The following is a 27,105-nucleotide window of genomic DNA, read 5'->3' as shown; positions in this document are numbered from 1 at the left end:
AGCTGGAAGAGGCAGACAGAAGAAAGCCAAGTGAGAGAAGGCAAGTTACCAAGCAAATGACATGAAGAGCTGTCACTTGGTGAGTGTTCAGGAACTGTTCAGCCTCTACCAGGCTCTCTGTACCCCTGATCTCACTCCATCTGCATAGTGAGCGTACAAAGTGGGGACACTTGTCACTTCATCATAGATGAGGGAAATGGGGCTCAGACAGAAGAAGTAACTCACTCAGCTGGCAGGCAGCAGAGCTGGGATTCAAACTCAGCTCTGACCTACCAGCTGCACCACACAGAGGGTCAGGCACCAAGGCAGGAAGGGGGAACAGCAGGGCAAAAGGTGCCACACAGTTTTTCAGACCCACCCTGCATGATATTAAAGCAGTTTAGCCACCAAGTTTGGCTAAAAATAGGATGAAAAACCCAGGAGGTGTCTCTGATTCAGAAAGATGCTTCGGGACACTGCCATATTCTTAAAAGATCCCACAAATGACCTGAAACACAGGCTGGCCAGTAACCTCATGTCAAACCGGCTACGAGAGGACTGTCAGCTGATGGCAAAGCCGCTTTCCTCAGGACTATCCTTACAAGGTGGTCTCCTGGAATAAATAAAGTCACTTTCCAAACAGTAGAGGGTGGACCCAGCACAGTAATGCCAAAAATCAGCAAAGGAGGCTCTTAGGAGAAACGGACTCATGCCCCTGAGAATAAGTATTTAAGTCCTGCCAACTGCAGTCATTAACAGAACCCACCAAGCTCTTGAAGCAGTTGGTCCCTGATAAGTAGAAACAAGGATCACCCACAACCACTTAATCTGGCTGCTGGACCTATTCATTTTAAATCTAGATATGGAGCCCTTTGTTCCACTGAAAGACACGGAAGCAAATGCTATTGAGTCTGAAGTTGAATCACTGAGTGCAACTGTGGTTTTAAAGTCTATTTGATACCCACACCCAGAGGCAGCAATCAACCACCTCTTTGTGTTTTCCCTGATACAGAAAGACTTAGTAAGCTTGGGTCCTTCCCAGAGGCTGTACCTCAGCGTTGTTAATAAGAGCAGGTGCCCAGCTATCTCTTTCCAAAGCACACTTCCAAAAAGAGGACTTCAATTCTTTCATGTATGTTTGTACACTGGTTTTGTCATCCAGATTTCCAGACAGATTAACCACAACAATCTACATCTGACAACTTAAATAAGGGAATTTTAAAAGAAAAATCTACGTAAACTCTTCCCATCACAACCCACCATCACTGAGTAAAGTCAGACGAAAGGTAAGAGGAGACAACCAAGAATGCTCTAAAATCTGTTTCAGGAAGAAACTGACCACAGATTTTACATGTTTGTCATTATGCATTATACCATTCTATGATCAATGACAGATGCCAGTCCTTCTGAATTACCAAGGAGAATACCCCACGGCTTCCCTTGACTGTCCCTACCTAGACTTGGCTGGGTCTTTCTTCCCAAAAAAAAAATAAAGGATAATACATCCTGGATGTGACCTCTTCTGAGTCTTTTGATTTGCATCCCACAGGTTGGCCTTTGAAACTAAAGAGAGGGAACAAAGTTGATTCTTGACTGCATCATGGAAGGCACAGAGCCTAAGCAGGTGTCAGGGGGCGGGTGTGGGGCATGCTAACTTTTAAAGGTTTGTCTCCCAGGGCATCTGGGCCCAAGCAGAACAATTATTATGGTGTGTTTGGGGCAGGAGGAGGAGTAAGTACAGTATGGCAGCCAAGGAAGAGACGGGGCCATACCCTGACTCCAACCCCAACTCACAGGCCTGGGGAAGGTACTTATTCTTATTGGGTCTAATGTCTTTAAGTGTGAACTGTGGGCAGTGCCTCATCCTTTACTGGATGCTCATGAGGACTTAGCACTGCAGTATTTGCAATCATAGAGTTCAGCCTTCCCTTCCTGGGAACTCAACCAAAAGCCAAGTGAAAGAAGCAATTGCTCAAATATGATAACTTCAACTGCTGAAATAAATTCACTCAGCTGTTTATATACCCACATTTCCAAAGGCAGCCTAAAAACATGACGATTTCATAAGTAAGGAAGAATGTTACATACATTGAGTTGATTCTGTACCAATAAAGCAACAGTCTCTTCAACATAACTGAATTCGCATTTAAGAGCTATAATAATTTTTAAATGTATGTGACATATAAAATTTGCTCTGTTATCAATCTCAAGCTTGCCGGTGTATAGGAATTATGTGGGGGGCCTGGATTCTGCTCTCAGAGATTCTGATGGACTTGGTCTGAAATGAAGCCAGGGCATCAGGATTTTTTTAAAGGTTTCCAGGTGATATTCATGTGCAGCCTAGAGAGCTACTGATCTAACTTAGTAAGGACTCCTTAGGCATTTAAGAGTATGGTTACATAATACAAATACAAAGCACTTAATGCATTCAGAGGCAGAAGGAACTCAAGCAAACTCCGTTTGATAGGTACAAAATAATTGGATTATGGAAAGAATTCTTTTACTTTCAACCAGTTTTTGGCCTTCTTGTAAGCTCATCTAAGAATGCAAGCTTCACAGAAATCCCAATGTGGAAAGGAAGTTTGGCTCAATCAGGACTGTCCAGGGAACTCAGGAAGGTTAGAGGTAGTAGAAAGCAACTGTTCTCATTGTCATTTAAGGACGAGAAAAAAAAATGAACTCTAGGAGGGACTCAGGTTCAGGCGCATCTCTGACTGCAAGGAGTATAGGGTAGGTTGAACAGCTGCCTGCAAAGAGAGCAGGGCTCATCTTTGCAGAGCATCACAGCATGGTACCTGAGCCATTCCCCAGCAAGTTTTGCAGAACAGAAGGCCCTTTCGAGATTAATCTCAAAAGCAAAGAGTGCTAGTTGTGAGGATCGCCTCCAGTGAGGAAAAGCACTCAGAGCAAAACCAAAACTCAGAACATCTGTCTGAGAGCATGGGCCAGGGGCTTAAAGGATCAGAAAAAAATTCTCTCACCTCAAAATCCCTGGGCTCATACGTAAGGGCAAGAAAAGATGCAGGAGGCCTTTGTAATCCTGTTCAGAAAAGTAAGAGGAAACACTCTAGCCACTGGAAAGGAAAGATCCCTTTGCTGTCAGCTAGGCAGTGGGGCCCTCGTAAAAGACAGTGGGTCCAACTTGTTGCACCACACCGAAAACTGAGACCAGCAAAACCCGAAGCTAAATTCACTTAGGGACACAGCTCTCAGTTTTCAGAAAACATCTGGTCACTTCATCACCAAGGCGAGCTCTAGCCAAGATACTGCAATATGAAGCAGTAAAAAGACATTTCTGGAAGCAAGAGAAAGCCACAGCCTTTCCTTCCAAAGTAAGCGTTACCTGTGGCCCTGTGGAGTGGAAAGCGGGCCTCCGGAGCCTGGAGCATCCACATGCCAAGACCTACAGCACATTGCATTCATCCTGGGCACACCAAAGAGTCCAACTGGACATTTCTATGCAAAGGAGTTTGCTCTCTAAACCCATTCTGTACACAGACACCAAGTGAGAAAAGTTCCAGTCCAGAAGGGGAGAACCCTGCCTTCTTGAGAGAGCTCAGAGATTTCACAGCGATGTGCTGTACCAGGGAGCCTGGAAGCCTTCCCTTCCTGAGAACGTTACCTGGACATGTGGGGCAGCACGTTCCCAGATACTTGGAAGGGTTTTTACAATGAACAACACATCGCACCTCAGACTCTGTGACAACACCTTCCTGAAAAACAGAATGCCACAAACATGTCAGCCCGGAATTCCCACTGAGGAGGGATTCACTTTGGGAAAGTAACCAAGGGAGTAGGGGAAGCATCTTAACACCAAAGTGCAAAGGAAGGTGGGCCTCAGGTCCAGAGGACATGGCACCAATGAGGTCCCATCTCCCCAGCTCACAGCCTTGATGCTTTCAAACTCAGAGCACAAATCCCGTATTGGCTCTGTTCTGGATCTTCCTCTTTGGCCCCAAGTTTTTTCTTTTAAATCTAGTATTGAAGACCTTCTTGCTGTCAGCCAGCAGCTGAGTCTACTATTCATTCACAATTGTTTTAAGTTGTCAACACTGACTGTATTTTCTATCATTGTTATTACACTTTAAGCCATTAATTATGAGGCACAGAGTATAAACATAATACCCCAGACTGGCCTCTGGAGACCTTATTCCTTACCCCCCCCCCCCTAGAAATATCTAGACAAGCTCTGCAATCTTAGAAATTTTACTCTGCCTCATATAGGGAGCCTGGTTCTCCAGCATCAAATAATGAGATTAGATAAAACTGCTTTAAAGTTCATGCTATATATAGAAAAATAGAGCCTTTAGATCTTAACAATGAAATTGAATGACTCATTTGCAAATGAACCTTGGGATTCTAGTATTTTAATGTCAATTGACACATTTTTTGATTAATTGTCAGAGCTGGCCTTTGGATTATTTTCTCCATATTCTCTACCCATTTTATAAATGGATTTGTGTTTTTATTTAATTTTATTTTGCAAGGAGTGGGTAGCACAGGCTAAAAAAAATGTAACAGTTTGACAACTAGATAATTTTCCTCATCCTGTCTGCTACCATATTATCTCAGTCCAACAAGGAAAGTTATATGCTAGATGTCTTCATATCTGTCGAGCCTGAGGATTCCACTACGAGAGGAATTTATTGTGGTCTATATCACATTTGGGAAAGAAAAAACAACTGTCAAAATATCACAATCTACAACATCAAAACAGGATCTGTGCTTTAGTTACATAACTAAAGCAATGCAAAAAGCTATGGCCCAAGATCAATTTCCCTTTAGTATCTGCAATCCAGATGGAGGTTTCAGATTTGTTCCCAGCATGAATTTCCTGTCTGTGATCTTCAGTTTTCTCTTTAGTAAGAATGTCAAAGAGGAAAATAAAGGTAAGTTTTTCACCATCAGAACTCTTTTGGTAGGAGTAAGATTTAAGAAGCTAGAATTCAACTCAAATGGAAATAACTCAGGTTGTTAGACTAGCTGTTACCTGTCTGGTACCTAGTCGTGTCCAGTCCATGCAGCCTCTACCTGAAGTGTTTTTATTGATGCTTACCATCACCCTAGGAGATAATACCATCCTCACTTCACAGGAAATGAGAAGGAGAGGTCCAGTGTACCCTACACTCTCTCTTCTGTTACCGATCTTGTGCCCTGAGAAGGGAAGAGTTAAAGAGTTTGCAATTGTGCCATTCTGCAGAGGAGTATCTTAAATGAAGCCTTCCCTTCCAGGTACCAGTAAGTGGCTATTTCCCACATTCACAGATGAGAACTCATTCCCTAAAGAAGGAAGAAAATAATCCAGGGTGGGAAGGTGCCAGCTGAGCAGAGGGACAGCTCTTATAACTACCTTGGAGGTTTGCTTTTATGACTATCGGATGAAATGTATTTCTAAACAAGTTAGCCGGGCTTAGGCAAAATCTTTAAAAAGGAGGAGAATGAAACAGCAAAGGTCATCTTTGGTAGGGAACATTCCCTTTCAGGGCTCTACTCTGCAGTTCAGCACTTCCTGACTCCCAGGGCTGTTGGTCCTTGAGATCGCTTCCAATGATAATGGGATGTTCCTTCCTGCATCATTCTCTGTGGGCCTAATGAGTGGCTGGTGACCAAAGACGATAGGCAATAGGAGTTTCAGTGTCAACACTTGAAAATGGCTTCATGTGTTATTCGGTCAACAAAATATTTCCTCCCAGATAATAGCTTTCATTTAATTCTTCATCCAAAAGTAGCAAAATTCACCACCAGCTCATGCAATTTGAGGATCTTCAGGACCTCTGGCTGTTGCAAAAAAATGTTATACTACACTCCAAAAGGTAACTCCAACAAGGTTGTCTTGTTTAAAAGATAGTGTAACAGGGCTTTCAGAGTGCACCTATCAAAGAGTGGACATTTCATTGGTCAGGAAGCAGGATGCGAGTGGGGTGGTGCAAATTTTAGAATGAATTGGACTTTTGATATTATTAAAACTCACTGCTCTCATCTTTTTGTTCCATGAAACTGGTTGAATCTATAACCCAGAGCAAAAATTCAACAAATATTTATTGATTCACTTAAAGTATTATTTGCATCTGTTCTACCTACTGCTTATTTTCACAAATAATTTTGATTTATTATACAAATGAACTGAACATTTAGCCAAATAAATAATTGATGATCTTTTAAGTGAGTGTATGTACCGTGAGAATATAACAACATGGCTACATAAAAGTCAGATTTCAGTATACTGTCAGTATACTTAAGATCCAAAAGAAACATGCATTATTACACTAACCTTTAAATGCAAGAGCATATCTTGGAACAGTAAAATGGGGCTAGGGGTAAAGTGATTTAATAGCATCTTCTCCACAGAGAATTTCTAAATTATGTCAAAATTAGATAAGCATTTTTTAACTGAATATTTCTTCAGAGATAAGAAAAGGAGTTTGAACATTTAGGTTCTACATTTCTCCTTTAGTTTATCTTGCTCTATTGAAGATCTGTAACAACTAGTCATTTAGAATCAGTGCCCTTTGCAGAGTGCAACAAGTACCAGCCACAGTGGGCTCCTTAGGACCTGAACTGGTGGTTCTCAAATTTGTCAGGTTGAAATCATTGAGGTTACAGTATACTAATTGCTTTGATTTAATAAGCTTACAGATTGGCTCCAGTCCAAAATATTTCTAAATCAAAGAAGGAAAACATATATCCTCTAACAATACTTCTTTCTGCTAACAGGAATTCATGTTTTGCTCAAAGTTGACTCACAGGAAGACATGAATTTTCCCCAAGGACATATACATCTTCCCAGAGATTTTCCAGGCACAATTTAACAATGGCGGATAATTCCACTGCATGTTTCCAGAAGTGAGTGCTATACGGTATCTATCCTGGACCTGTCTTGTTATGGTGAATGTCACAATAAATATGCAGAAGTTGGTTTTTTATTTGTTTTTGGTTTTATTTTTGTTTTGCTTTTTTTTTTGGGGGGGGAGGGTGTTCTGTGTTGTCTTCTAAGGCACAGAAGATCCTTCTGAGGAAGACTATTGATTCCCTTTGAGTAGAGTAAAATAGACTTTACCTGGCACTGACGTAGAACACAGGGTTGTGCAGGACTCTGCCATCTGAAAGAGCTGTTATAGGTATTTCCTTCATAGGTGCAACCTAAACAGGAAACACAGAAGCAGGAAAAAAAAAAAGACCAAGAATGAATGTGTGCTTCCTTTATTTTTGGAGCAAAGGAAGTTATGTTTTCTAAGCCAGGACTAGGGATAGTGGGAACCATCACGTTCCTTGGCCATTTTCTCCAAAACACAACTAAGCCTTCTAAATATGCACTTGGTTTTCACTTACATTAATTCTTTGGCTACTGAGAAGATTAACCTCCCAGACGAAGTTTTCAAATGGAAAAGCATGGATTGATGAACTTTCCTGGCCAAAATGCATGACCTCGTGATTTTATTTATGCCTAGTGAAGTATGAGGAGGACAAGGGCTAAAATCACCACTATGTAAGGGGATTCTTCATAAGACTTAAATGAACACAAAACTGCTGAAGGTCAAGAAGGAAGTTTAAAACCTGACAGGAACTAAAGCAGAAAATTAAAATATAGGAAATGACTGCAAAATTCTATACCCATCTAAGACACTTGACAAGCTACTATCTTCACCAGACAAAATCTTCCAAGTCTTGCCTCCCAGTTTAAGAGCTATTATTTCACATTTCACTTTGATTTTACTTTTAGATAGTGAACTAGATTTTAAAAATCTAAAACTATAAATGTATGGATTATCACAAGTTAATTCACTAACCAAAACAGAAGCCATGCTCATTCATCAGCAAAAGCAGAAATCAAAGACCCAGAGATCTCAAAAGAGGAAACAAGCCAATTAGCTTAAGTTCTTATAGAAAGAGCCAAACAAATAATGGCACAAGGATCACAGCCTAGATCTTTGTTTAGCTTGTCCAAATATCACCCCCCATCCCATGTTTTACATTTTCAGGGAAGATGCACCTGCCTATGCACTCATCACTGCATATTAGATTATTAGGAGTACATGAAGCAAAGGGATTTACAAGTCACATCTGATTCCTTAGCCCAAGGAGTACAGAAGTAGGAACACATACACGGGATAATGCAGAAATAAAAGGGCCTGTCTCTCAATACCAATGATTGATTTCTGGCAAGCCAGTCAACCTCAATCCACATCAGTTTTTCTTGTCCAAGACACAGATAGAAAACTCATCTCCTTCTCTGAATTCTTTTAGATATTGCTGTGGTAATTAAAATAAAATAAAATAAAGTAAAATAATAAAATATAAAAACTCTCTTAATACACAAACTGAATACTAAAGGACTGAAGAAAATTTCAAGAGACACTTTCATAAACTTGGAACCATGATCTGAATTGCCAGAGAATTATGAATGATTGAAAAGAGCTCAGTAATATTCTTCTCTCTAGTTCCTACAAATCAAATTACTAAAATACACAGCTGATTGGAAACATATTAGGGAAATGCTTTCACTATATATTTTTTAATTTCCTTTGCATGAAGTGTTATAGTGATAAAATGTTCAACCACAGGAACCCCTAGCACACTACAAATACTTATGCCAAACCAAGAATGAATATAGTAAATTTTCAACAATGAAAACCAATATAAAACAATTTGGGCTAGCATAAATCTTACTGAACAAACACACTTACAATAGATGTGCCATGTGCATGTCTGATCCACTAACACAGACTCACTGGATAATAAATAACTTGTTCTGAGAGATGGAGGCGGAGAAATCAGAGGACCAAATCCAATTCATGTTAAGTCCAAGTAAATATGAAACGCCTGCCAAGTCTGCCAGTGGAGTTTCCAAATATGTTATATATTTTCATCCTCTGGATTTAAAAAAAAAAAAAGACTGAAAGAAAGGGTGATTTTCTGCTGCTAATAGAGCAAGCAAAGATCTTGCCTTTTTTACTTTGGAGGAGGAAGTACACTACAAAACCCATGCAGACCAGGCAGGAACTGCAAGCCAAGAGACTGTTCCTACACAATGCCAGGTCATGTGTGAAGGGTTCCCAGGAGTAGGGCAGGCCTCTCTGGATTATTCCACTCAATATGGGATAAAAGGTATTCGAACAAGTGGTTCACAGTGCAGAGAATGGAGCAATGTTTTCTCCCTCAAATAAGTGTCAGTCTAAAGGCTGGCTCCTCCACCTTAGTTTAACATATGAAGAACAAGGTGAAACTGTGAAGTGCTCATTGCTTAACTGCCCTTGTTCACCTATCAGTGTACCACACCCGAGTCCACAGAACAGATTTTCCCAAATGTTAGATGAGTCTGAATGATAGAATAGATGCCCAAACATCTATGTTAATCTCTTTAGCAAGTATAATCCACACCTTTTCCTTTTTCTTCCTATCCTTGCCAACATCACTAGTACAGAGACTCCATATACCAAACATTCTAGTAGGTTGTTTATGTTGGGGGTTAAAATAATGTTTGGAGGGGTTTAAACGGGCATTTTCACTGCTCTTTGGGTTTCTGTTCTAAGATAAACATGTTATTTGATGCAAGATACTAACATGAGCTATGTGAAGACATATATACATATAACCAAAGAGAACCTCATATTTACTACAGAATTACCTCTTATTTTTTTTTGCCACCAACTTTAAGCTGCTGACAAAGCAGACAGGCAGTATCTTGCCCCTCTTTTTATCAAAACCCCAGAGGAGGTATATACTAAATATCTCTCTTATTGGCCAGTATAAAAAGAGAAGCAAAAAAATATTTCCATCATACATCAAGGCAGTGCTTCTCAAACTACCTCTAGCGAAAGACCAGTTTATTTTATTTTTCTTCTTCCAATCCAATGTGGACTTCTATCTTCATAAAACATAATAAAAATGAATTACTAATAGTTTCAATTTAAAAGACTAAGACAAGGGCACCTGGATGGCTCAGTTGGTTAAGCGTCTGCCTTGGGCTCGGGTCATGATCCAAGATTCTGGGATTGAGTCCTGTCTCAGGCTCCCTGTTTGGCAGGGAATATGCTTCTCCCTCTACCTCATCCCCCCATTTATGCCCTCTCTTTCTCTCTCAAATAAATTTTTTTAAAAAATCTTTTTAAAAAATTAAAATAAAAGACGAAGACAAAATATAAGCTCAATTTTTTGTATTATATGTAATAGGCATAAAATTACTCTGTCAAATTATAATGAATGTTTCTAATTGTCTCTATTTCTGTACTTCTCTCAATGTAGACCAGCAATGTAGTCTATGGACCATTGGCGACCTACAGAGCATATCTTGGGTTGCAGTGCACTAGGGGGTGTGTTGCATGGCAAGGGGAAGCCACTCAAAAAAACAAAGCATTTCAATCTTAGAGCTAGAAGCAAACTTACAGAGAATATAATTTATCTCCTTCATTTCACAGATGAGAAGATTTGCACAGAAAGATTGAAGTGGCTTTCTCAAAGTTAGAAAGCCTTGGGTGTGAAGGTGATGCTAGAATCCATGTCCTGCATGAAATTCACACTTTCACATCCAGTTCTAGGCAGAGGGTATTATTTGGGCACTCTCTAGTGCATAATATCCTTGCATTGAGACCTCAACAACCCAGATTAAAACTAAATGACAGCATATTCAAGAACTTTAAAGAGTGAGTAAATGGGGTAAGCAGAGGCATGGTCAGGCTACCAATAAAGTAGCTTTTCTTTTTTCTTCAAGTATTTGTAAATAAACTCTTGACAAGAGAATTTATAAATATTCATTAGTTTTCTTCTGGTGATAAAAAGCTTCTCAGATTCCACACGCTTCAGTAAAACTATCCATACTGCAGCAGGAGGAAGTAGTTATCTTCCGATAAAACCACTACAACATATATTAAGAACCAATAGTTCTCAATCTAGGGCGATTTTACATTCTTCCCATCCCCCACCCCGGAGACTTTTAATAATGTTAGAAGATATTTTCAGTTGCCACAAGTGGGGAGATAAAAGTGTTACAAGCATCTAGTGGGTAGAGCCCAGGGATGCTGCTAAACACTCTACAATGCACAACAGAGGCTCAACCAACTCAAAATGCCAATCGTGCCAACATTGAGAGACCCTGATCAAAACATCACATCCCCAACTAGCTCTTCTCTACAAAATTAGAGTTAGACAAAAACAAACATAAACTAGCTACACTTCACCTATGTACGTATTTTTGGCTTTTTATATGTTAAATATTTTCCGGGTGGAGAAGAATTTCAGAGCATTATTTTTAAACATACACACTCTTACAGAGAAGCTTGGCCTAGTCAACTAGTCAATTCAGAAAACACATGGCAATGGTAACAGGAAGTACACACACAAACTGAATCCACAATTAAGCAATAAAACTCATTTTTCCTATTAGTTGCGACCATTTCAGCAGCCATATTATCCCAAGAGAGAAAGAATACCACATATTTTCATCATTCTGTTGTTAAAATAGCTGTTAAAAGTCATCAGGACCATTAAAAAAATGGCATTGGCCTTCTAATAAGCCTTAACTCCACCTGGTCTCACCCTAAAAAGGCTTAACCTCTCATCTGTCAGGTTAACATTAGCCTAAGAGCAGAGAACTGGACCTTACCATCACCAATAACAACCCCCAGCAGGCACCTCACAGCATTAGCCTCAGCCTACCTTTCCAGACCTTTCGGTCCTGGAACTCCATCCAGGTCCCTGGGATTATCCATGTTCTCCACTCATAGCAGACCTAAAGTTCTTGGGTTATCAGGCTTTTGCCTCCACCATCCCACTGAAACTTCACTGTCTCTGGCTGCAGCTGCTTACTACTACCCAGTCCAAAGACACTCAGTCTTCACCTTACAGGACTTCTCTGTGGCAGGATGACCACACTCCCCTTCCTTTTTTGCCCCTTCCCACAACATACATACCTTCTAGATGTTCTCTTCCAACTACCCATCCATTCTCTCCACTCCTGCCTCAACTAAGCCTCAACTAGTTCTTTCTCACCTGGACTACTCCAATAGGCTCACTGTTTCTCTCAGCTGGGATAGGGCCAAGCATCCTCCTGTACAGCTACCAGTGTGTGCTCTTTCAAGTCCAGGTCATTCATGCACTTGCACTATCAATGACTAAAGGTTCACAGCCTGGCTGAGATATAGACTGATACCTATCCCCAATCTTTCTTCTCCAAACCAACTGGCTCACAGTATCTAGAAGGAGGAAGTGGGAGAGGATATAATTTATTTATTTTAATTTATTTATTTATGATAGTCACAGAGAGAGCGAGAGAGAGAGAGGCAGAGACACAGGCAGAGGGAGAAGCAGGCTCCATGCACCAGGAGCCTGATGTGGGATTCGATCCCGGGTCTCCAGGATCACACCCTGGGCCAAAGGCAGGCGCCAAACCGCTGCACCACCCAGGAATCCCGGGAGAGGATTTAAAACCACGGACTGGGGCAGCCCCCGTGGCACAGCAGTTTAGCACTGCCTGCTGCCCAAGACGTGATCCTGGAGACCCTGGATCGAGTCCCACGTCAGGCTCTCTGTATGATGCCTGCTTCTCTCTCTGCCTCTCTCTCTGTCTCTGTCTCTATGAATAAATAAATAAAATCTTTAAAAAAATAAACATGGACCTTTGCTATAAAATTCAAACTTCCTAGCATATGTATCTCTCAGATCAGGCCTTGACTCACTTTTTCATTCTCTTATCTGCTGCTCCCAAATTCCCCACACTGCAGACATGCCACACATAGAATCCCCCCCAAATATGTCAAGAAGATCTTACCCTACAATTTTGCAAATGCTGCTCCCTTCTTTAAAAACCCAGATCTCATCCATCCCCTCCATCTCTATCATCCCCACAGTGACACATAGGTCACATAGGCCCTCCTTCTTTGCCTGGCTGACTCTTCCTTCAAGACTCAACTCAAGGTCCTAGCCTCTGGGAAGCCTTCCTAGAAACTTCCCCATCAGGATGTGCTCTTGTGCTCTTTCTTCATGTGTCTGAGGGCTTTCAAACATCCCTTTATAGGTCGCTTACAGTACTTTGTATACGGCAGGTACTTAAGAAATGTTCAATTTCACTGGAATACATAGTAAGCACTAACAGGCAGCTATGCCTGTAAACCCCAGAAAAAGAATTTTGAAAAGATGACATTCCCTGGACCTCCTGTCTTTCTCCTCTTGGCAGGTGAACTAGTTCAATCCACTATTCCACTTCCAGAAACAGCAAAGCTTTCCTGCAGCAACTCAGATGTCAAAGCCTCTCTCTTTTAACACCGACTAACCCTACTACCCCTCATGTACCAGGCGGGCGAGGATTGAACAGAATGAAGGAAAGTCCTAGAGCTTCCAGGACCTACCAAACCTAAGTAGTGACAAGCATACCAACACTTTCCTGGTCCCGTCTTCCCACGCTGTGCAAGCCTCATCTTAGATTAACTTGCAGGAGGGTGCCTTTTCTTTCCAAAATCCACTTTGGTACCCCAAATTTGTTTTATTCTTGTCTTTTGTTGGGGGCAAGGGTTAGCATGCAAACTGTCATACTTACTTAAAGAGAAGTTGGGGTCTTTGAAGTCAGTTCATGCCACATGGTACAAGGAAGCAGAGCAAACAGCTTTGCCATTCTTTGCTGTTTCCGGGCCACCTGATAGGTTACCCCTAGCCCTGGGACTTGGTCAATAAGCCCCAAATTACCCCAGTCCAATACAATTTTTTTAATGAAGCACTTTTCAGACACTGTTCTCCAGAAACATATGGAAGTATAATCAAGAGGGATAAACATAAAATCTGACTAGCCATTCTAGGGCTTATATCGTGTCCTTAGGAGTTCATTTAAAACAGGCTTTTATTACTCTCCAAGGCTGTACCTACCATGAATCCTGCAGGCAATTTTGCTTATTTTTGGCTAATGGGAATTTTATAGTCAAACCATTTCCTCAATCCCAAGAGAAAGAATCAGCCTCATGAACGGAGTTCTTAAAGAGTAGTGTGTGCCCCCCACAACATTCTTTTTCATGACTTTTTTGTTTTGTTTTTCAAATAGAAATTAAACAGATGATTGAAATGAAATAATCAATACAAAAATAAATGATGGGAAGCTATTTTACTTAATTTTTGATGGCTTTATGAATAAAATGCCAAATATGCAGAAGTATTAGACGAGTACAGATGATTTGCAAATTCAACTCACTTCACCATTACAAAATCTCCACGTGACTTACTTGGATTTCTAATCTATGTGTTTACTGAGGACTGTAAAGTGAAGAAATTGTGGCTTATAGAGCCAGTCTCATAAGTTCATAAGATTATAATACATATAATATCTGGCATTGATATTAAGGTAATAAAACAGATTCTAGGAGCCACAAATAAATTAGGCTTCTATGCAATAAAATATGCTTTCAAACTTTTAGTGTAATTAATGTAATAAAGGAAATATGCAATGCATTAAGAGACAAAAATACTTGCAACAATTTTTTTATAGATCCACATCACCCATCACTCCTGCAGTTGATCTGTTCTTACTATAAAGAACACAGGAATGCTTCTCCCTCTGGGCTGAACTGGCATTGCAGGGGCCAGGCCCATTATATCCTCAGCATCCCATTGTTAAACATCCAATATCCATTGCTCCTCAATGGGCAAAGGAGAAAGAACTGAGTGGAGCTCAGATGGAGCAAAAATGGAAAAAGAGTAAAAACCAGGAGAGATTGTCCTATGAAGTCATCAGACTGGTTTTCTAATGTGGACCAGCAAAATGTCACCAGAGGTCATTTCCAAAGGTGAGTTCCAAAAAATATTTTCAGAAATATTAAATAAATAATCCTCCAACAAGAGAAAATAGAAGAGAGAAAATAAAAATTACTACATAGTTATTAAAGGTAAGGCACTGTTCTTGGGGTTTTCACATGTGATTTCATTCTATCCTCACAAAAAGAATTCTAGGACAGAGAACACTTTACCCCTAGTTTTTAAAATGAAGAAATCATGAAAAGCTAAATTACTTTGTCCAGATCATAATACAGTCATTCTTTTTATCTTGCTCCAAAATTCCCATGTTCGATTCATTATTTGGTTCCTGCCATGCACATGAAGGAAACCTAGAATGTGGTAGCTTCAAAAGTAAAAATGATATCCATGAGGAACATAACATGCTGCCTTTCGGTGTTACTTTAACATCATGTTCCAGTGATGTCTAAAAAACAATATTATAAAGTAAAATGCAGATTTTGTGGCCAAAGAGGCAAGACCTGATTTTGTGGGTTTATGTTTAAACTCTGTTCTGAACGTCTTTACCTTGGGCTACCAATCATGCCATCCTTTAGGCCTTTTGAAGCAACAAATGATAAAGGATCAAAAGATCAAATTCAAACATCTAAGGTTGGATTCGTGCATTTTTCAAAACAGGAACATGTTTCACAGTTTGGGACACACAGCAGCAATTTAAGAAAATAAGATTTATTTGAAGACGGCCAAACACCAAACATCTCAGAGGATAAATTATGGTGGCCACAAAGAGTCATGAATGGAACTCTCAGTTTCCCCAAAGTATGTTCAAGGATATCCATGAAAATCTCTTTGACTAGCATGAAGAAGAAATAAGTTATATACAACACGCATATGAAATGCCATCTATTTGATTAATGAATTGTACTGCATGATTTTCACACTTGAGAAACAGATTACACAGACATAACCTTTATGGTTGATTAAATAGGATGTTTAGGGCTTCTTGCAGAAAAATTGTCAGAAATATCCTACCACCCTCATTTTTCTTTTGAAAATTTTCTTTTGAAAATGTTCTTTTCGGGATCCCTGGGTGGCTCAGGGGTTTAGCGCCTGCCTTCGGTCCAGGGCGTGATCCTGGAGACCCGGGATCGAGTCCCACATCGGGCTCCCTGCATGGAGCCTGTTTCTCCCTCTGCCTGTGTCTCTGCCCCTCTCTCTCTGTCTGTGTCTCTCATGAATAAATAAACAAAATCTTAAAAAAAAAAAGAAAATGTTCTTTTCATTTGTTTTGAAATAATTATGGATTCACAGGAAGATACAAAAAAATATTTTCTCCATGCACCTTTCATCCAGGCTCCTCCAGCATTAACATCTTACATAACTATAGTACAGTATCAAAATCAAGAATGGACACTGGTACAGTCTACAGAGCTTATTCGGATTTTACTGGCTTCACCTGTACGTGTGTGTGTGTGTGTTTCTATGCAGTTTTATCATATGTATATCTTTGTATAACCAATAAATATTCAGAACTGTACTATCACAACAAGGCCCTCTCAAGCCATTCATTTATAACTACACTGACTCCCCTTGTAGCCTCCATCTCTAAGCCTGGACAATCGCTAATCAGCTCTCCATCTGTATAATTTTGTTATTCAAGAATGTTATATAAGCGGAATCATACAGTATGCAGCCTTTTTAGATTGGCTCTATTCTTTTAGAATAATTGTTTTGACATCCAAGTTTTTGCATGGATCAATAGTTTAGTCCTTTTTTATTGCATAGTAGTATTCCATGGTGTGGCTATACCAGTTTATTTAACCATTCACCCACTCAAGAACATGTGAGTTGCTTCCAGTTTTTGCCTGTTAGGATTAAAGCTGCTATCAACATTTGTGTACAGAGTTTTGAGGTCACATTGGTTTTCATTTTACTGGAATTGCCCAAGACAGCAATTGCTAGGTTATATGGTAAGTGTATATTTAGTTCTATTAACCATTATACCCTCGTCCAGAGTAGCTGAATCACTTGGTATTTTTACAGAAATATATCAGAGATTTTCTACATCTTCACCAGCATTTGGTGTTAATCATGCTATTTTTTTCTTTAGCCATTTTGATAGGTGAGTAGTAATATCTCGCTGAGGTTTGGATTTGAATTTTCCTAATGGCGAACGATGTTGAGTAACTTTTCATGTGCTCTATTGCCATCTGTATATACAATATAGTGAAATGCCTCCTCATGTCTTTTTTTCATTGTCTAATTAGATATTTTTATTCTCTTCACAAGGTCTTCCCCAATGCAAAAATGTTTAATGAAGTTTAATTTATCAATTTTTCCATTTTATGGACAGTCCCTTTGGTATCAAATCTAAAAAATTCTTTGCCCAGCCCTAGGTCCGACAGATTTTTCTCCTATATGCTTTTTGTACATGTTTTATAGTTCTGTGTTTCACATTTAAGTCCATGATCACTTTTGAATTAATTTTTGTATAACATATGAGGTTTAGCTCATGTTCATTTTTTTTGCCTGTGCGTGTCTAATTCTTCCAGCACTGGATGTTGAAACAATCAGTCTTCTTCCATTGAACTGCCTTGGCACCTTTATCAAAAGTCAGTTGTGCATTTTGTAGGAGTCTATTTCTGGGCTTTCCATTCTGCTTCATTGATGTATACATCTAACCCTCTGCCAATACCTCATCGTCTTTACGACTGCATCTATATTATAACTCTTGAAAATGGGTAGACTGATTTTCCCCCTTTTATTCTTGTTTTTCAAAATCGTTTTGGTTATTCTAGATCTTTTGACTTTTTATATAAATTTTGGAATAAGCTTGTCTATATCTACAAAATACCCCTGTTAGGCATATCCCTTTTTATGTCTTTTAAAAAATTGTTGGGATCCCTGGATGGCGCAGCGGTTTGGCGCCTGCCTTTGGCCCAGGGCGCGATCCTGGAGACCCAGGATCGAATCCCACGTCGGGCTCCCGGTGCATGGAGCCTGCTTCTCCCTCTGCCTGTGTCTCTGCCTCTCTCTCTCTGTGACTATCATAAATAAATAAAAATTAAAAAAAAAATAAAAATAAAAAAAATAAAATAAAATAAAAAATTGTTTATATGGGAAAATCAGGCTTGATGCATGCATCATCTAGGAGCCTCTCCCCTGCAGAATGAAGCCTGCCTGTGTTTGTCAATTACACTTTTTAGAGAGCATTTGTCAAAGAGCAGTCCAAGGACTAAGGTCATCCCTGGGGGGTCGGGGTGGAATGCAGATCCTTATAGCCCATTTTTTTCTTATCTGCCACCTTCTTTACCTGGGCTCTTTTCTAGAAGGTTTGAGCTGAGGCTCATTTGCGTGGGATGATTTTAGGACTGTGTGGCCAGCAGAAAAAGTGTCTGATTAAACAGCACAAACCTATTTGTGGAGTCTTCTGGGAGGCTGTGTGTGGCCCCCCTCTAATCTCCTGCCATGAAAACTGAGGGAGGTCTTCATTACATTTGCAACATGGGTAGATAAGGGCATTAAAGAGAAAAATTCACCCTCTCTAAAAACAGGACAAAATTGAAAAAGACCTTCTTCACCCATGGGCAGAAGCTGTAAAAGAGATTGCCAAATATCTGACAAGAAAAGCAGTCATTGATGGGCATGATCATACTTGAAGAAGGATAAGGAGAAATCGCCACCAAGAGAGAAACCCACACTTCATCCAACATGGAGCTCAAGGAGAAGTGCTTAATGGGAGCTTAATGGGAGCTCTGAACCATCAATCACCTGCACTTTCTAAATCTGAAAGCATGGATTTCTGGGTTTTAGCCTGTCAACAAAGGCTTATCTTTTAAAATATATTTCTTTTGTCAGTGGTATTTTTAAAAAATAATAAAAATACTGAACACGTAGCATGCAGTCAGTGGCATACTGCCAATGTTTAATAATCAGCTCTACAAAAGAGAAAAGCCCTGATTTTGTAGGGTTTTCCAATTTCCAAGGTGTAAATACTCCCACCAGTCAATTTCAAACTACCAATATGATGTCCCTGAACAAAAAGTTGGGAAGATAAGCACTCCAACACACCACTGTGTACAGAACTATGTATTTTAACATTAGTGGCTATTGGGTCTGTGAAGCTTCTCTTCTTCCTAAGAGCAGACCATGAACATTTGGCTAGAGTTTAGGGGATTTCATTGGCTTCCAAGGCCATACTCTTTTTTCTATATACCTAGATAAATAACTTAAGAATACCAATAGTCACATCTTTTAAGTTATGACATTATATCTCACCCTCCTCCTAAGCATTCTATACACAAACTGAGAATTTAACCAGAAGAACATTAATTCCAGTGGCTTCCAAGCCTGTTGAACATCAGAACCACATGGGAGCTAGTTAAGGACACAGATGCCCACTAGAAACAACCTAAATGTCCACTGCTGGATGAATGGATAAACAAAAGCTGTTATATGCACACAATGAATTCTTATTCAGCCTCAAAATGGAATAGAATTATGATACATGCTATAATATGAATGAACATTGAAAATATTATGTTAGGTGAAATAAGCCAGTTCCAAATGGATAAATGTGATATGATTCTACTTCTAGAAGGTACCTGGAATAGGCAAATTCACAGAGATAGAGAGTAGAATAGAGGTTACCAGGGGCTCAGAATAGGGAGTTATTGTTGAGTGGGGATAGAGTTTCAGCTTGGGATGATGAAAAAGTTCTTGAAATGGACAGTGGTAATGGTTGCACAACAATGCGAACACATTCAATGCCACTGAACTATACATTTTAAAATGGCAATTATGTTATATATATTTTACCACAATAATAATAAAAAAAGAATACAGATGCCTGGGCCTCACTCACTGGAAATTATGATTCACTTGACCTGGAGTGGAACTCCAGAATCTGAATATCTCACATTAGCCCTGGCAATTCTGAGGCCATCCAGGTTCAAGACCCCTGTATTTTGCCGAAGACAAAACCAAGGCCTAGAAAGAGGTGGCTTGACAAAGGTCAAGTAACTAGAAGTGACAGATTTGGGAATTGATTCTGCATCTAATTCCAAGTCTTGTCCTCTTGTCATTCTTGAAAGACTGAGAATTTTTATGACTATCCTCTATCTAATCCACAGGCCTCAGAGCACAGAATTTCCTTGTCTAGATGCATGAAAATATTACCCTGGCTTTTGAATTTAGCTCGTCAGTGTGTCCTTGCCCCTGGAGGTTTCAAGCCATTACTCTTGCACTCACAGCCTCATCAAGGTGGCCATACCACAGTCCCCAGAACCCAAAACATCAAAAACTCAAAGTGCATTTTTAAATCTGATCCCTCTGCCTGTCCCAGGTATGGCTCAGAGAATGCCCAGACATTCTAGGTAGTCAGAGGGCTGCCTCATGTGGTAAACATCAGCTGGTCAATGCCCAAGCATGTCTGCAGATAAACATCTTGAGCCCTTTAACCACCAAGCTACCAGAAACATAATTAGCTGGCTCCGGTGTAAATAAGCTCATCTGAGTGAAGATGCACTCAAGTTCATGGACATACCAGTGTACTTTGTTCACCTTCATTATCATCAGTACTGCTAAACATCAGCCTCTCCAGCAGACAGATTTCTAAGGCAAATACATACTAACTCTTATGATGAAATTCCTCTCAAAAAGAGAACCTAGAACATTTGATCTTAAAAGAAAAAAAAAAGTGCCAATTTTTTTCTGAAGATAAAGAGTGATCTCTGATCAAAGCCCAATAAAAATGGTTATAAGTACAGCATTATGATCATTTTTAAAATAATAAATAGATGCATGTACAGTCATGCATCTTCATAAAGAGATACATGTCACACATACAGACATACTTTCCATTTTTGGCAGTTGCCAAACTTAAGCAGAAAATCAAAGAGAACCTAAGCATGTGTTGGGGGCTTCCATGTCAAATTGTTTCTTTCCTGTAGTTTCTAATGATGGACCCCAACTTTTCACTGAGAACCCCTCACTTTATTTTTTTTTTGTGGTCTGATAGTCTCCATGAAACAATGCCATTAGAAGCCTCAGAGGAGATCAGAGTGTTTTGATTCCAAGAAATTTTCAGATGATAAGCATCACTATGATTTCATTCTTATACTGAAACATAAGACAGGAAAGGGGGAAAATCATCTTCAAGTGCAGAGAGGTTTTATTCTTCATGGCAGACAAGTTACAAGGAGTCACAAAATAGTTTTAATAGCAGCTGCAGAAAACTCAAAGCCAAATTAGAGGTGTGTTTTATGTGATGTGATAAAAAGGAAGCAGATAATCATATCAAAATGATGGTAACTAGGAAATCTGAAGTCATAATTGCATAATATTATTTGGTAACTTTGCACAATACAAGGAACGAGCTACCAAAAATTACATGGAGGTTATCACCAAGCCTGTTAACACTGAAATACACTACAGTCACTGCCACATAAAAATACACACAGGTGCTGGTGATTTTGAGGATTTTTTTTTTTATCTCTATGGAATTCAGTGAAGAAACAGTAAAGTATCAGGAACCCAGGGCTGGGTATAAACATTCAGCCATTTTTCATGCCTGTTATACATTGTTATTCTCTTCCTATAATTCTTATTCAACTCCTTTTTAAGCCATGCAGAATCCGAAAAGGACTTAAGATGTGTTGAGATACATATGACTTGAAGGACACCTGGGTGGCTCAGTGGTTGAGTGTCTGCCTTTGGCTCAGGTCCTGATCCTAGGGTCCTAGGATTGAGTCCTGCATCAGGCTCAGGAGCTTGCTTCTCCCTCTGCCTATGTCTCTGCCTCTCTCTGTGTCTCTCATGCATAAAAATAAAACTTAAAAATAATAAAAAGTTTTTAAAAAGATACATATGGCTCAATAGTAATACACTAAATATGCAGCATATGAATACTAACTAGGGAAGGCTGAAATTTGGTCCAAATTCTCCTATCTTTTTCCTACTCCCCGTTTTCCAACATATATTTAGTAGGCAACCACTGTGTGACAAGCACAGTGATCACAGCTGAGAATAGAATACTATAGTCGCTGCCCTCACAGAGCCTCCAGCTTAGTGGGTGTTACAGAAAATCAAAATGTGAAATCAAAATGATGCCTCGTCTTAAGAAGAAGGGATACTTAATTTCATGGCAAGTAGCTGTGGCATCAAGGAAGTGATGCCTAAAGTAAGAACTAAAGAAAGGGTACAGGTTAACCAGGTTAACCTAGTTAACATGCAGAGTCAACAGGATATGCAAAGCCCTATGGCAGAACACAGGGAAACAAAGGTCTTCTAACTAGAGAAGTCCAGAACAAGAGAAGGATAGAGGATAGCAGGAACCAGACCTTGCAGGTCTTGGTGGCCACCAGACCAGAGGAGGAGAGAGAACAGCCAAGAGTCAGCATTTGTTAGCACTTACACTGTGCAGTGTGATCATAAGCTATCTTCTGGCTCTAAGCAGCATTCTCCATAGATGCTTCTCCTTGCCACACATCTCAGAACTAGTCTGAGTATGGTTGGTAGGATTCTAAGATGTAATCCCCTTGACTGTGCGCAAGACATGTGTATGTGATGAATGACCCTCCTGTGATTAGGTTATCTTGCCTAGCAAAGATAAATAGATTTTGCAGGTGTAATTAATATTCTTAATCAATTTGATTTTGAGTTGTTAAAAAGAGAGATTATCCTGAATGGGTGTGACCTAATATATGAGCCCTTGAAAGGATCTATAGGTCAGAGAGATGCTTTCCTGTTGGCCTGAAAGAAGCAAGCCATTCTAAGCTGCAAGGAAGTGAATACTGCTAACAATAACATGAACTTAGAAGATGACCTTGAGCCTCAGATGAGACCCCAGCCCTAGTTGACTCTGAATGCAGACTTATGAGACCCAAGTAAGCTGTGCCCAGAAACCTAACCCATGGAAACTCTAATAAACAAGTGTTATTTTAACCTGCTAAATTTGTCATTGCTTGTTAAGTACCAATAGAAAATTAGTAGACTGTGTATCAGCAGCTGAGATCACCTGTGTTCTATTACAGCTGTCAAGCCCATACCTGATTGAAGCACTTTGCATATGATACTAAAGGAAGACCAGGGCCACCAGCCTCCTCCAACACAATGAAAACATCTTCAACTTGCCCACTTTCAAAAAGTGAAAACTGATGCACCCAAGCCAGCAGCAAGCCTTGAAAATCTAATCTTCTAACTTAAAGGCAACCACAAACTCTTCACTTAAACTGCCTTCCAAAATCTTACAGAATTTAAAAAACAGAGGCCCTGAATAAATGGGCTGGGACAAATCTGACAGGGAAAGCTGATCTCTGTTTTATGTTTTCTTACTAGTTTTAACAACTATAACAGATTTTTGTAAAGTATGATTTTAATGTTAACAAGATTTTTTTAAACAAATAGGGTCATTTTTATGTAAATGCCAAAATAGCCTGGTTTATATTATGGGAAACCAATCTTTGAAATATAACATTTTATACATCTTTTTTCAGTTAGAGTAAAGGAGGGGAAAAAAAATAAAACCCTCCAGTTCGTTGTTTTGTTATGGTTTTTTTTTTCTTGTCTTTAAAAACCTGTAAATAATCCCCACTCAAATTACTGAGGCTGAGTAGATAAAATTAGTTATACTGCATAAGTTAAAATGTATATGCAGGCATTCCATTAATCTAACAACTTTCCTCAAGAAACATATCAGAAATTCTCCTACGCTCAAAATCATGATAAAAATAAGAATTGTCCTGGAATTGAGTAGCTCAATGGTGGAATGTTTTTCAAAGCAATGCAATTTCTTAAGATGTTTTAAGTGATATGTTAGGGTCTCAGCATTAAAACTGCTAGAGGTAAAGCTAGTGGATACTTTCGTTTGGTTGAAGACAAAACACACACGCACTCAAACACACACACAGTGTGCAAAGGTTGGCTCTGGAAGGATCCCCAAGAATCTGGTTAAGTGGTTATCTCCAGGAAAGGGTATCAAGTGGTCAGAGTCATCAAGAGTGGGAGAAAGCCTTACTTTGACTGTAGATGCTTTGTGTAGTTTTAATTGTATGAATGCATTCTCTATTAAAAATATTTTATGAAAGCAGGCACACACATACTCACAAAAGACTAAAGCTCATCTAAATTGTCTCACTGGGGCACTGCTGCAGTATAAACAGTCATGGATACTAAGGGGAAAAAAACATTAAGTTAGGGGTTCCCAAAAAATGTCAGTAAGAAAAGCCGCTGCTTCCTAAGCCACATGTTTTTTTCAATCACCTCCACAAAACTTCTCTGCCCACATATTTCCTTTGAAATTGCAAGTCCACCTGGGCTATAAAAGCCCAGGGAAGGAAAAGGGGTGTGGCAAGGCAAAGATAAAATTGAGGCTGTCATCTCTCTCCTTTATTTCTGGAGTTCTCTTACTAGTCCAGGTCTCTCCTCCCTCCCTCTTATCTCACAGGCAAGGAGCATTTGGAGTCTAAGTCGCCTCCCCTATCTCTCAGCAACTGTGGGATCTTCAAAAACATCACTTCATATCCCTAAGCATCAGTTTCCCCATCTGTTAAATCAGAATAATAATAACCACTTCCTCAGGGCTAAATATTAAAATATCTATAAAAACCTGAAGACTGAAATATGTCATTCCTCGCAAAATCTTCTTTAACTGTAGTTCACAGTATGGTTTAATGACCTTTAGAGCATTAACCTGAAGACAGCTCACTCCTTATTTGGGATGTGAAAGCTGGGGCAAATTGCATCTGGGTAGAACACCTATAATCATTACCAAAGAATCTGGTCCCCTCTAAAAGAAAGAAAAACAGAGGTGGAGGAAAGAGCCACTCCTTTGTTTAGGCAACAATCAATGCCCTTTGGGGACTGCCAAAAGAACTTTGGTTAAAAGCAAACAACCAGATTTGCACAAGGCTAACAGCCTTTCCATCTTAAAATGTTTAAACAATAGGACAATTTACTCTGTCAACATAGAGAGTGTGACTATTTTCAAATAAGTGGGTTTTTTTTAATGTTCATTCCTATTATATGAAAAGTGGGTGCCTCCCTCCTAACAGCCACAAAGCAGTATTATAAAAGGCATGATCATCTTGCAGGTCACTCTCCAAACAACATTGAGAAGAGGCCCCTTGTTCATGACCTTGAATTGTATAAAGGCAGCCTACAGTTAATAATGTTCAATTTTTTACCATTATTCATAATTCCTTTTTACTTTGGTCAGTAAATTGGTCTATATAAATGAGCCAAATCCCCTTAAAATTCTCTGTGCATTCTGTGCTCTCTAATTTTTATTTATCAGAACCCAGGATGGTTGGCCTGATTCTAGGAATTAGTATGCAAATATTTATACTTTGTCTCTTTCATTTCATGAGACATAGTAGGATATCTTTTAAATCAAATATAAAAGTTAAACTATTAAAAAAAATGCAACCTATGGGATCACAACCCAAAGAAAAGTAAGATAAAGCAAGACAAATCAGACAAGAGAAGATTGTGGAAAATAAACCCCACTTGACAAATGAAAGACTTTTTTATTTCTTTCATCAAAGTATTGCAAACAATTAATATTTCATGTTCTATACGAAGAAGATGGAATTTGACCTATAAATGCTGGAAACACACCTTATTCATTTATGATCCACTAATAACAAACATATTCAGATAACAAATACATTATTGTTCATGAAAGAACCCCAAATTAAAGAGTGATTCTCAATCCAAGTAAATATAGAAACGCTGCCAAAACTGTGTTTGTCTCCCAATGATTTCATCTGTTTCCATCAAACAATATTGAGTTTTTTCAAATTAGATTAATCTTTGCCTTGTTGTTAGGTTATTTGGATGAAAATTTATAACCACTTTAACATAAAATAATCTGAGAAGTACATTGAAATAACTGCTTGAGAAGAGCTAGTTATAATCTACCTACTTTTCTATTTTAAGGACTATTTTTGGATTCATAACAGTTGAAAATAGTTTGGTAAACAGTGCTATCCCATAAACACTTAGCAAGCAGATTAGTAAACACTTGTTGAGTGAATGAATGAATGAATGAATGAAATATAAACAATCTGATTGAAGTAAACAGGAACAAAATGCATGAATGCATACACACACAATCTTCCTAAGAATTCTTCTGAAAAATATGAATTTTCACATTTCTGTCCATAAGTAGATCTATCCCTACAATTTCCTTTTCAATATCAACATCTTTTTCAGAGGAAAGTAAGTAGAAGTCATGATAGGATTCTATTACATTTTTATCTGATCTCTTTCCTCCAATCAACAAATCAACAAAAATTTATTCTAGATTTGTTTTAATTCAGTAGGTCTAAAGGAAACCCCAGAAAACGGCATTTTATCACGTTCCCTAAATGATTATGAGTGGCAGACAATGTTTAAGAACGATTTCACGTTTTTTTGTGTGTACTATGACCTTCACCTGGGAACTTTTCCTTGAATAGCCCTCTTCGGACGTGATTAACTCCTTGTTCATGAAAGTGAGTTGCCCTTTCTGGAAAGCCTTCCCTGGAACACTCCCCAGTCCTTTGCCCAGGCAGTCTTTCCTCCCTCTCCCTCTGCACCCTGGCACACCTTCCCTAGAAAACGTCCCCCCTGGATGAAATTCCTCTGCCCCTCAGGAGACCTAGGTCCTTGAGGACACTGACACCCTCTGGCTGAGCTGTGGGTCATTAACACCTCGGCAAATGAATGATTTAACTTCTCTGGGCCCTTAGTTACCTCATACATAAAATGAGAAAGATAGAAATTACCTCATTATTGTGAGGACTAAGTGGTGAATGCAAACCAACTAACCCAATATCCTGCCTTGTGGGAAAACAAGACCCCTCAGAACTGCTTCTATGGAGATAGTAGTGAGGCTAAGATCTTAAAACCAATCCTCGATTAACACCTCACTACCCACAGGGTGTCAAGAGCACTAACTTGAAAGGCAAAGCCCAAGGCTCTTAAAAGCCTTGGAGTCGGAGCTCTTGGGAGATACAAGCAGGTTCCACTTTTAATCACAGCAGAAGGTGATCCATGTATAAAAGATTGTGTTTTCCTATAGGAACAATGTCATCATGAATGTATGTTCCTCATCAGCAGCCTGGCCCCAAACAAAAATGGGAATAACACATAAAGACCCTTAAAGAATGGGTATGGTCATAAAGATCAAGATCCAGGAAATAGAGACACCTGAGTGGCTCAATGGTTGAGCGTCTGCCTTTATTTAGCTCAGGGTGTGATCCCAGGTCCAAGGATCAAGTCCCACATCGAGTTCCCTGCATGGAGCCTGCTTCTCTCTCTGTCTATGTCTCTGCTTCTCTCTGTCTCTTATGAATAAATAAATAAAATCTTTTTTTAAAAAATCCAGTAGATATAAATATCTGTAATTATTTAAAAGAATGAAATTAGGCCCCA

At 39.3% G+C, this 27,105-nt stretch overlaps 1 protein-coding gene across 1 annotated transcript in view; it reads right to left on the bottom strand.

Moving 5' to 3' along the window:
* The window catches only part of BMPER (BMP binding endothelial regulator), a 247,932-nt gene that overhangs the window by 182,719 nt on the left and 38,108 nt on the right, over positions 1-27,105 (bottom strand). The window contains exons 4-5 of the mRNA XM_055314875.1: positions 7,037-7,119; positions 3,602-3,692 (exon numbers count right to left, since the gene is read on the bottom strand). Of these exons, the coding sequence (XP_055170850.1) occupies positions 3,602-3,692; positions 7,037-7,119 (174 nt within the window). The remainder of the gene's footprint in view (positions 1-3,601; positions 3,693-7,036; positions 7,120-27,105) is intronic.

Source organism: Nyctereutes procyonoides, unplaced genomic scaffold (genome assembly GCF_905146905.1).
Source record: "Nyctereutes procyonoides isolate TBG_1078 unplaced genomic scaffold, NYPRO_anot_genome, whole genome shotgun sequence".
Classification (NCBI taxonomy): domain Eukaryota; kingdom Metazoa; phylum Chordata; class Mammalia; order Carnivora; family Canidae; genus Nyctereutes; species Nyctereutes procyonoides.
Note: the sequence above shows the minus strand (reverse complement) of the source record. Positions and strands in the feature narration are given on the sequence as shown.